The sequence below is a fragment of the Carassius carassius genome, chromosome 9 (genome assembly GCF_963082965.1).
Source record: "Carassius carassius chromosome 9, fCarCar2.1, whole genome shotgun sequence".
NCBI classification, from domain to species: domain Eukaryota; kingdom Metazoa; phylum Chordata; class Actinopteri; order Cypriniformes; family Cyprinidae; genus Carassius; species Carassius carassius.
The window spans coordinates 19813391-19824871 of record NC_081763.1 but is presented as its reverse complement, the minus strand read 5'-3'; the positions used below and the strand labels follow the sequence as shown (position 1 = coordinate 19824871).

Genomic DNA, 11481 nt, shown 5'->3' with positions numbered 1-11481 from the left:
CTGTATTGTGACGTACATTCAGTTATTGAAATATTCAGGGAAACGGTTTATTGCAAACTAGTCCAAAAATACCCCAAATGATCAAAGGCACATTAAAAAAAAAAAGTTTCGGGCATAGATGCCTTCAACCTACAAACACATCTCAAGGAAAAAAGTTTTTTCTACAAAGCAGCATAATTAGACCGCTTATTGGACGAACTCCAAGATGATTGTCAACAAAACCATTAGGTGAATTATCTCCTGGGCTGAACTGAAGAAAGACACCACTAGATGGCATAACATTTATAAATAAATAAAAGTTTATTCTAAGGATTTAAAATGCTAGACATAAGCAATGGAATATAACAGAGGTCCCTGCTCCATATTTAACTCTACAAAGGTGCATTTGTTCTGATAAAATTTGAAGACCCCTGGACTAGATAACCAAACTCTTGACCAGCAAAAAGAGAATCACACACACTGCTCAAATTGTCAACATCAGTTTATTTGTATATTGGTTGTGGAAAATGAGTTTCACAAAACGCAGAGAATGGTCCAGGTATCATATTGCCTAAAGCGTTTAAATACTAAAGCTCAGTAAACAAAATGATCTGAAAGAATATACAGCAAGTGTTGTAGAGACCTGTCGATCACAGCTGAGAAAAATTAAAACAACTTTTCTTAAGAACAACTGGTACTGGTTTGTAAAGTTTCCCAATGAGGAACTATTAGACACATTTTAGAACCTTAAGATCTACATTCTGTTGTTCCGCTGACTAGTCTGAAGTATCTTATTTGAAAATTGAAAAGGTTTCCAGAACCTGAGCTAAGCTAGTCAGGCCTGATAACGCTAGTGATTTGGGGAAGTGTAAACAGACTGTAATATGAGGTAATTAGCAATGAGTGTGATTCGATTTTTAAATTGCCAACTCACATTTCACACTAAACTAGCTGCCAGCAAACTCTGCAGTCACAATGTCTTCAGCCCCCACTGAATTCAGGTCATAACCTACCGAAAGCATTCTTATCATCATGGTCCACAATAACAAAGCTAATTCAAATTAAATGCATGTGTGACAAGTCTTGTTAATACTTCGCTACATAATGGAGAGGTCAGCCAGAGCATTACATAATTTCCAATGGGATTATCCTAAAAACATGTTAAGAATGACAGCCATAGAGCAAGTACATGATGTCATGTTCCGCAAGAAGAAATGGATTTCAAATTTAGCTTTAAGTTGACATTTATAGTATGTGTCCTATAGTCTCAGTATCTACGGTCTGTACAATCTACAAACACACCCATGTCTTATAATAAATTAAAGTTCACAAAACAATCTGGATGTTGGTTCTGTGAACTCTTAAGCCTGGTCATCAAAGTGGTCTGGTCCATGTGGGCAGGTAAAAGGTGTGACTCTTGGACTCTTGAAAGGAGGAGTTTAGCAGCCCCCGACCGCACCGGCGAGGGTCACTGTGGAGTTACTCTGAGGTTTGCCTTTGTGCCGCTGACCTCCTCGTCTTCTGCCTCCAGACTTTGGCTTCAAGAAGGAAGGAGAAGGAAGTTATAAGATGACCGCAGGATCAAGTCTAAAGTTTTTGAAGTCAGCAATGGCAACATTTACCACTTTATACCGCAGCAGAATCACATGTATAATAGTAATAATAAGCAGCTCCACTGAATAATTACATGGTAAGTACATGTAGTTTACGGGTTTAATATTAGTTAAATGAAACCTAAAACTAAAACCATTAACTGAAAAAAACTATTTTTCAGTTAGTTGCCAAGACAATAACTTTTTTTTTCAGCTTAACTTGTACTAAACTAACTAAAACTGAAATAAAAATCATAAAAACTATAGAGGCATATTATTAACCCCCCACCACCAATAGTAGTAGTTCATCAGTATTAATAAATGTTTGATTTGCAAATGTAACTACACAAGTTTCGGTTTCAGAAAAAATTAAGAAAGATCTGAATTTTGTTCATTTGAATTCTAGATGGTTATTAATTGAAATGTTTCGACTGTTGAGAATGGTATTCAGAAATTCATTTAAAATCATACAGATAGACGCAATTTAAAATATGGAAAAAAAATTAAAATAATTTTTGCTCTTCCAGAAAAATAAATAAAATATAATATTTTTTTTAAGCAACTCCTTAAAATACATACCCAAAATTTCAAAAGGTCACATGCGGAATTCAAATTCAAAAATATCAAATAAGCCCCCCCAAAAAAAATATTTTGGTTAAAGTCTAAAATTCAAATTGCAACAAATCTAATAAAAATTCAGCTAACAAAATAGTAGGAACAATAACAGGAACATTAGGGTGTTCATTATGTTGTGTACGGAGACGACTGCCAAACTAGCAAGAATTAAACACGACACCCTCTCGGTCACAAGCCTCACTCATTTCCAGGCCACAGTATAATTTGGGTAAAAGATGCATCATGCACTGTTTCTTTCAGGATGTTGAGACTCTATAAAGAGCACAGTTCCTGTGAGGACGAATGAGTGAGTCACTTGCTGTCCCTCGTTTTACCTTGTTCTCTCTGTTTTGAGGGTCTTCCTCCATTTCTGTCTGAAGCCGTAAGAAGTGTGAAACAAGGTAAGCGTAACGGAGATTTTATGGGAAATGAGGGATGAAATGAAAGCACAGGTGAAGAAAAGCAACAGAAGAGTGTGATGTATGAAGAAAAGTAAATGTTTCATGTGAATCGAAAGGAAATTGAAAACAGGTGGAGTGTAGGGAAAAAGTGATAGAAAGCTATTAGACTGGACATATCAGACAAAACAGCAGGAAGACAAATTGCCTTTTAAATCCAAGCAGAACACCTTCCATTTAGTATTCTTCCCCTCATCTGTTGTTATTACCTGCTGTGGTACACTTTGCTGAGCGGCTGGCGATCCTGTGCTAGCGCTCTCCTCACTGGACGGGGCCACTCCATCCTCTCTTCTAGTCGGGGCTTTCTTTGTTGACTGCATCTTGATTTGGGGAGATTTAGAGTTTGGCGGCTGATTAGTTGTTGAAAGAAGCAACTACAAGCCAAAAGAACAAGTGATCAACTAAGTTTAAACAGTTTGGAAAATTATATTATATTACATTACATGCATGCATGATTTACATAGTACAAAATCATTCAAAATAAATAATAGCCAATACATTATGCAATAAATAAATGCATGTATAAATAAAAAAATAGATAAGAATATTTACTAAATAAAAATAAAACAATTATAATGCCAATTTCCATTTCATAATCCTCATCTGCTAGCCAAAAACGACTTTCTTATGAGTCTTATGCTTCATGAAGCTGACCTTTGTGATGGTGCCCACAGCTTTTGTTCTTCCCTCTCTGAAGACGAGCCTCTGGTCTATGTGCAGGTACTCTGGGGTTTTAATGAAGCGGAAGTGTACGGTAGCTTTGTCTCCTGTGCGTAAGCAGTCTCTGGTCATAGAGAGAATTGTGGCTGTTTGCCTGATGCTACCGCAGTGCACTGTGGGAAGGAAGAGACAAGTGAGAGAAATGGTACAAGATCAATCTCATATTTATATTTTAGAGCGTGCAAGTGCATGTATCTCACCCATTGCTTGATATCTAGGTGAGATGGTGGTTGGGTGATGTAAAACTAGTATCTCAGCCTCAAACTCCCAGTATGCCTGCGGGTTTAATCGTGGGGACACCATGACCATGCCCTTCCTTATTGATGAGCGCTTGATCTGAAGGAGAGAGAAATGAGAAGGAATATTGCAATGAACAACCAGATGAATGAGATCCGATTCATGAACAAATGACTCCGAAGCGATTTTTAATGTGTCAGTGAAAAAGATTTACTGAATGATTCATTGAGTGAATCTGATTCAGAGTAAATCGCCTGCAACGGATTCTCTTTCTGAATTGATTATTCAGTTATGTCTGATTGAAAATAATCAGGAACTATTAGTTGTAATTAATAAATACATACACAACATTTAGCAGTGAGCTTTTAATTGGAATTTAAACCATATTTAACTTTTTAGTTCTAAACAGGTAGAAATATTCTTATAAAACAGTTACATACATATACACACTAAAGAGACAACCTCAACTGGGAACTCCTGAAAAAACATTTTACTGAGCATTTCTGTAATTTATCAACTAAAATAATTTTCAATATTTAAAAGTTACTGTATGTACATTGACTCTACTAAAGCATAAAAATACCACAATATGTTTGCAGATATTTAAGAAACAGGCTAAGATATAATACTTGTTTATCTAAAAAACAATGCTACAGTCAGTTATTCCTCTTTGCAAATGTGCGTTCCTGGCCGGAATGTTGGTCTTTGTTTTGGTTTGTGAAACCCACCCACTGTCAGTTTACCCTATTGTATTTCGACACCCCAGATTGCCAGTTGGTGGAAAACACAGCGAATTTAATTTCATTCATCGTCAAGGGCCCTCGTTCCTGTTTGTGTCATCAATCTGGCAACCTGTGTGTGCAGTCAAGTCGGAGGAGGAGTCGTCGGATGAAAAAGAGCCCTCTCTAATATTTAGAATCTGGAGTGCAATACCTAGTTTAAAGGTGCTCTAAGCGATGCCGGGAGTCGTCAAACAAAACGGAGGCTAGCTAGACCCTCCCTCCTCTGTGCACTAACCCCCCAAACCCCACCCCCAAATCTTTCTTGTCGGTTATTGGCTGGAACAGTTTGTTATGTTTTGTGGTGCGGCGAGCCCAGTTTGTTTTTCTTGTTGTTTGTGGAGCCTGTGGTGTCTAGAGAGACCCCGTTTTTTTACAGTGTGTTCAGGGGACAAGCAGCTAGCGGATAGTGAGGAGATGTTTGCTGGATGTGACAAAAAATGTTTTGGCCTAAAAAATGTGTGACATCACTTAGAGCACCTTTAACCACTCGTTGTCAATCCTACACACATAACCTTTAATGCCATTTAGTTTGGAACTCACACCACATACCTTTTTCAGAGCAAAAGAGGCTGTCTGTCCACCACGGACCTCTTTCACAGGCATCCTCTTGCGGTGAATGGATTTGACGGTGATGGGTAGAAAAGCACCCAAAGGGTCTGGTCCAAGAAGCAAAGTGTCATTGAGTCGGATCAGCCCTCGTAACGTGGTCCCAGACACTACTGTTCCTACACCCTGCCCAAAAATGATTGGACTGATGAGAGGGGGGAGACATAAACATAGAAATGGCGATAGACATCGTGCTTACAGGCACTGAATAGGTGTCATCTATCTGGAACTCAGCAGGCTCGTGGTCTTTAAATGAGCTTCTGGACGAGAGCAGGTTCAGGAACATCTTCAGCAGGTCCATGTTCTCCCCTGTGACGTTAGAGATCTGGAAGATGGGACATATTCTACAAAACAAAACAAAAAATGTGCAAGTCTGGAGAATAACTGGAGCGACAAATCAGCGATAAGCAAAAATGTGTATTGTGGGGCAGCATCACCTCTCAGAACTGAAATTGGATGCAGTGACAATGACATCATCTTTGTTCTGGACTAGGACAGGGATCTTTCTGCAGCCTGGAGACTTTAAGATCTTCTGCAGGAGCTTCAAGGTCTCTGAAAAGACAATGTTCATTAGTATGGCAGTTCATGCAATATTCCACCATTTAGTTTCTAGTAAGCAAATGGCATTATTTGTGGACTCATGGGTCACCTTGAAGAATATTAGCTGGACACATGTCAATCTTAGTAACCACCACAAAGACGGGAACATTGAGAGCTAATGCCAAACCCAGGTGCTCTTTGGTCATGCCAACAATTCCTGCATTACTTCCAATCTGTGCAAGAGAGATGGAGTCAATTTAAAGATATCAACAATCATTAACGCATTCTGTTCCAAACCCTAGTAAGCTGCCCACTTTGGCACCACTTAAATGTACTCCCAAACATGAAGTTTGGTCCAAACCATTCCTTACAAAATTATGCCACATTTTAGCACAAATTTAGGATGGCCAATACAGCTGAGGGAAATTTATTTCGGATTTTAAAGTCACATAAATTAAAATGCACTATTTTAACCAATATTTGTTGTGCTGGTTATAACATGCTAATGTCAGGCTACTAAAAATGAGCAACAGTGAGTCTAGTCTTTTCTCATGTGCCTCACACATACAACAGAGAGTGACTGTTTATGAAGTTTCATTTGGTTACAATGCTGCCATTGAAGAAAACAAAGCTGCATATGAAGAAATCAAGGTAGCTCACTGGGTTATGAAACCTAGCTTTATCCCCCTCCTTACCATCAGCATGCAGAAATCCGGCAGATGGCCAGTCATTCCAAACACAGTTGTCTTCAGGTACTTCTCATGGCCAGCAAGGTCAATAAAGGTAATGACTTTAGAAGACTTCTCACAGATCTTGGTCCAATCTAGGCTGCCTCCGTGACTGTCAGGTTTGTTGACTACCTGGCCTTCTTGATCAAATCCCAGGATGTCGTTGCCCACGCTGCTGGTGCGGCCACTCTCCATTTCATGCTTGTGCCTGAAGAGCTTCTGTCGTGCAAAACCACGTCCATTATCCAACTCTCCATGAGTCAGCACACCCAACAGAGTGCTTTTACCGGCGTCCACATTCCCCACTACAGCCACCCTGAGAAAAACACCATCATGACTTAGAGTTAAGCCCAAGCGGCAACATCCCGCTCTCTCTCATGAAGCCCATGCGGAAGTGACTTAAACTGTAATTCGTCAACTGGCCACTGGAGGCTGGCTGCAAAAGGGAGTCAATCCCGTAACCTCCCCATGTTAAATGCCCAACTTTACAGCAGAAAAAAAAAACATGTTAACAGCCTGGTTCAAAACATGATTTTGGTCTATATAGCTAATTTTGCCCTTCATGACATCTGTGAGGGGGTAAATCTTTTAATAACTCATACATTTAAATTACATTAAGCCTTAAAGTTCTGCATAATTAAGGCCACAGCCAATTGAGTGACAGGTGGATTGTCGTCGCTGTCACCGCGGTCGAGCTAGGTGGGCGTGCCCATGTGTGATTATCCGGGAGTTACGGGCTGCCAAGATTTTGGCTTCAAAAGCACTCTTCGAAAACCTATGGGTGATGTCACAGACACTAGGTCCATGTTTTTATGCAGTCTATGGTTAAGCCTGGAATACAATACATGGTTTTCACCCCGATTTTCCACCGATTTACAGTCTGGAGATGTTGACGTCATTTCCCGAAAGTCAGAGCCAGTCTGCAGATTTGAGTTGACCGATTTCATAGAAAGTTGTGTAGTGCATATTAGTCACAGACATCAGATTATGATTCCATCCAGTAAGAGGAAATCAAACATATTTGATATTTTCAGACGATTTTAGAACACGTGTTGGATTCATTTGTCATGCATCTCCTAGCAACAAGGTGCTATTTTTTTGTGAACTGAATAACTTCTGGTAGTGTGTGACCCATTTGTCTAGTGTATGGTGGACAGTTTTCCTTAGTCACTATTTACAAAGTTGTTAAGTGTATGATGCCTAGTGCTTGTAAAATCGGTTCAGATTTTAAAAGTTATGTAGTGTATTCCAGCCTACAATCAATAAGGAAAAAGCTTCTTGGAACTAGGAAAACATATTAAAGATGCACCTTAATAGAGCATGATTCATATGGATCTTTGATATGCCACACTAATGTTCAAAAGTTTGGTGTTTTTAACATGTTTTTGAAAGATGTCTCTTATGCTTACCAATGCAGTGTTTATTCGAACTGTAAAATTATGTGAAATATCATTTGCAATTTAAAATAAATTTGAATATATTTGAATATATCTCAGAATTAAATGTATTCCTGTCATGGCAAAGCAGTTATTACTCCAGTCTTCAGTTTCAGATGATCCTTCAGAAATCATTCTAATGCTCAAGAAACATTTCTCATTATTATCAGTGCTGAAAACAGTTGTGCTGCTTAATATTGTGAAAACCGTAATAAAATTCCTTGATGAATAGAAAGTCAAAAGAACTGTTTATTTGAAATGGAAATCTTTAGTAACATTATAAATGTCTTTACTGTCACGTTCTACCAATTTAATGTCTCCTTCCTAAAAACGAGTTTTCATTAACTTTTGAAAGGTTATGTACAATCTTGCTCTTTTGGATTAACTTTTCTTGCTCTTTTGCATTGTCAAAATTCATTGTATGAATTTTGCAGCCTGGATATTCTCCTAAACATCTCCATTAAACATTGGTCCACTAAAAAAAAAGTATATGATGTTTGAGCAATCATAAGTGCATTAGACCAAGTGTTTATTTTTGGTTAAACTGAACTGTGACTTTAAATGCAGAAAAAGCCAATGTTCTCATCACTCACCTAACCTCCAGGAAGTCAGCTTCTCCCACCCGACGTCGAATAAGGTAATCTCTAACCTGGCCGCCAGCTTCAGCACGCTCTCTCAACAGGATGAGGTCTGCCTCGATCTGCTCACACATGGACCTTACTGTGGCCACAGACGCCTGCATATCACTCTCATTCAAACCATAGTCTCCTCCATCTGAAAGAGTGAGAGAGACACACTTGTGGGTACTCATTTAAAAAACAAAATTAATAATAATAATAAAATATTAAAAAATCCTAAATCGAGTCTCACTGTCTCATATCAGTTTCTCACCTGAACCCACCCCCAAGACATAGATGGTCTCCCCGCAGCCCTCGTCCATCCTCTCACGCAGATGCCGTAGTAACAAGTCATACTGTTCTCCATTGGGACTGACCAGGGCTATCTAAGATACACAACAGAAAAGAATGTCATTAAACACAGAATGACTTTGGAACAACATTCCTTTCTTTTGTTTTGTTAGCTCAGTCTGACTCAACCCCAGTGTAAAGTCATCAATGGCATTGGAAAACAGAGTTACCTGACTTTACTGCATGTTACATCAGTTCTTATGTGGAGTAATGTTACACAAGCCACGGTGATGAAGCTTCATACAAAACACTCTTCAGCAAAAACAGTGCTCAGCTCCAGCCATACAAAAACAGGCAGCTGCCACAACAGAAAACATGAGCAGTCATCTGCCCTGGTTCCCACATCCATCGAGGATGAGTGCTGGTGACTATATGTAGACCTAAATCACTTCATGAATTGCTGATGTGTCAATTCGGGCCGTGCTATGACATGCTATACACCTATTCAAGACAACATTTTTCTAATTCTTGTTTAATTATAATGCATCTACTTATAGTATCTCATCATAACTGAAAGACTACATGGAATTTTTTAGTTTTTACTTTAGGTATTAGTACTTTAGGTGCCAAAAAACAATCAAATTCATACTATTTGGAATAGATGGTGGATGTGTGAAATACAGAACCTAAATTTGTCGTTTATAACATGTTATTATGTAGTAGTTATTTCTATATAATAATTAGCTACTAGTGATATTGAAATTAATGCTATATACAACTGTATTACTTTCTAGCAGGCTTATTTAAAAAACTAAATAATTGAAAAATTAAGATCAATACTAGCATATTATACTCTCAGTGTTCATATTCAGAGGTAATCTTGCCAGATTGGTTATTTTAGTAACAAAGCGATACGATTATATTTTTTATTATTATTATATTTCCATTTTCTTTTTTATCTTAGTCACTTGTTTTGTCATTTGTATTGGTCTTGTATTATTTAAATTTTTTCATGTAGATTTAGTTCAGTTTTAGCTTTAGATATTTTAGCACATTAAGTCAAACCAAATGAAAATGAGAAATGATGCCTTGGCAACTAGCTGATATAATAGGATATTTTATGTCATTTATTAAAAATTATCAGTTTATTAAATGGACTTCCTCATTCCCTGATCTATTGATCTCCCCTGTCCCTCCTTCTGAAGGGACTTCCCTCTGTGTTGAGCTGATATTGTTGTTGTGAGGCTGTCATTTCTTCACTAACCGTCCGTATTTCATTCATTGGAAGTAATGCAGAGTTGCAGTCTATAATCAGCTTTATTTATACAGTAAACCCCACACAGATGGATAAATCAGAAAGCCATATTTTAATACTGTTCTAGGACAGGTGCATATGATACAGACGTTAGGAAATAGGTTTAAAATATCGCTAAACAGCCGGGCTAGCTTAGATTTACAGTTGTAAACACTCAGTGGGCAGCACGTAAAACAGTGGAAATCTCAAACAGAAATGAAAATCAGACAACCTGATTAAAACCGTCAGTTCAAAAGTCCAAAGTGAAGTCATGTTACTAATCATATAATTTTTGTAAACGCATTAACTTACCACAACTAGGCTAACTCTGTTTGAGGCCTACCTTGCTGGAGAAGTCAATGCCGAGATCCACGGTCTCGCCGTTGAACATCTCCCCGTCCTCGAAGTACTCTGCCCCGTCATCATCGCCGCATCCCCGGCCTGGAGCAAACATGCTAGCGGGGACTACAGACTCTTGTAACCCTATGGCTCCGGGATTAAAAACCGGATCAGTCGTCGTTGCTGATGCCATCTCTCGGGCAGCAGATTTTAAAATCAAGCTAAAACAACTTTAAAACGATTTGGAGGGAACAACTGTAAGCTGATGCAGCACAAACACATTCAGACAGCAACGCCGCTCACCACTAGGCTAAAACCTGCTGCGTCGAGAAGAGATAAACAAGTATCGCTACATATTACCGGTATCACAACCACATGTTAAACTGCTAATAAAGTACACTAAAATCTGACAATCCCTTACTGATTAAGTGTGTTTAAGTTTACAATTGTTTTAAAAAAAAATGAGAGACGTGCGTTTTCTTCTCCTTATGAATTATTCATGAGACGTTCTGGCCAATTATTTTCTCCAGAACCCAAATCACGTGTGTTGTCATCCAATGAAAGTTCACGGGAGGTGCATGTCATTATTGATAAAATATAATTACATTACAAATGATGCAATATGTAGTTATAAAGTTGTAAGGTTCGTTTCGGTACACACATAGGTTGCCAGAATTAAATAATAATAATAATAAATAATTATTATAATAATTGTAAAAATAAGAGTCAGAGATTTCAAAACGAGCAAAAATAAATAAATTACTAAGTGTTAGTCTTGGGATTTATTTATTTTATTTTTGCTGTTTTATATAATTTCATCATCTTTTCATAAATTCATAGTAAATTCATAGTAAAGAGTGCTCTGTCAGCGTAGTTATTAGCCGTTACAGTGTAACTTTTTGATTGAGCCCCGAGTTTATCATTTAGTCTAGTCTTTTCACTGTGAGCCGAGCAAGACATGTCTGTTTAAAATAATTCGATTCATTTCAGAAGTCAGTAACTCTCAGAATCAATGTAATTTCAGGAATGGATCACTAAATTGTGTGGTTGCAAGTCTTGGATAGTTTGTTTATTTTACATGTCTTAAAAGACAAGCATGCCAATGCTACATAAAATGTACAGATATGGAGATTGGATCATTATGATCCTTCAACTGTGCTGCATTTCAGTCATTTGACCAGCAGATGGCGGAAAAGGAGTAAAAGTTGTCTAATTTATTGATGAAAACAATCTTTCCTGGTAGATCT

General features: G+C 38.0%; 1 protein-coding gene across 4 annotated transcripts; it reads right to left on the bottom strand.

The window, feature by feature from the left end:
• Positions 1-463: 463 nt before the first annotated feature.
• On the bottom strand, positions 464-10722 carry LOC132149227 (GTP-binding protein 1-like). Of its 4 annotated transcripts, none has more exons than XM_059558265.1 (13): positions 10239-10722; positions 8585-8696; positions 8287-8467; positions 6225-6573; positions 5639-5762; positions 5427-5541; positions 5189-5333; positions 4933-5115; positions 3565-3700; positions 3299-3477; positions 2854-3018; positions 2522-2560; positions 464-1517 (listed from the first exon to the last, which is right to left on the bottom strand). In XM_059558265.1, exons 1-13 carry the CDS (start codon positions 10425-10427, stop codon positions 1419-1421), a joined length of 2016 nt encoding a protein of 671 aa, XP_059414248.1. In that variant the 5' UTR covers positions 10428-10722; the 3' UTR covers positions 464-1418. The 4 variants fall into 4 exon arrangements, with proteins under 4 accessions (XP_059414248.1, XP_059414250.1, XP_059414249.1 ...); XM_059558267.1 differs by having other exon boundaries at positions 2854-2964; XM_059558266.1 differs by lacking the exon at positions 2522-2560 and having other exon boundaries at positions 10239-10720.
• Positions 10723-11481: the final 759 nt, after the last annotated feature.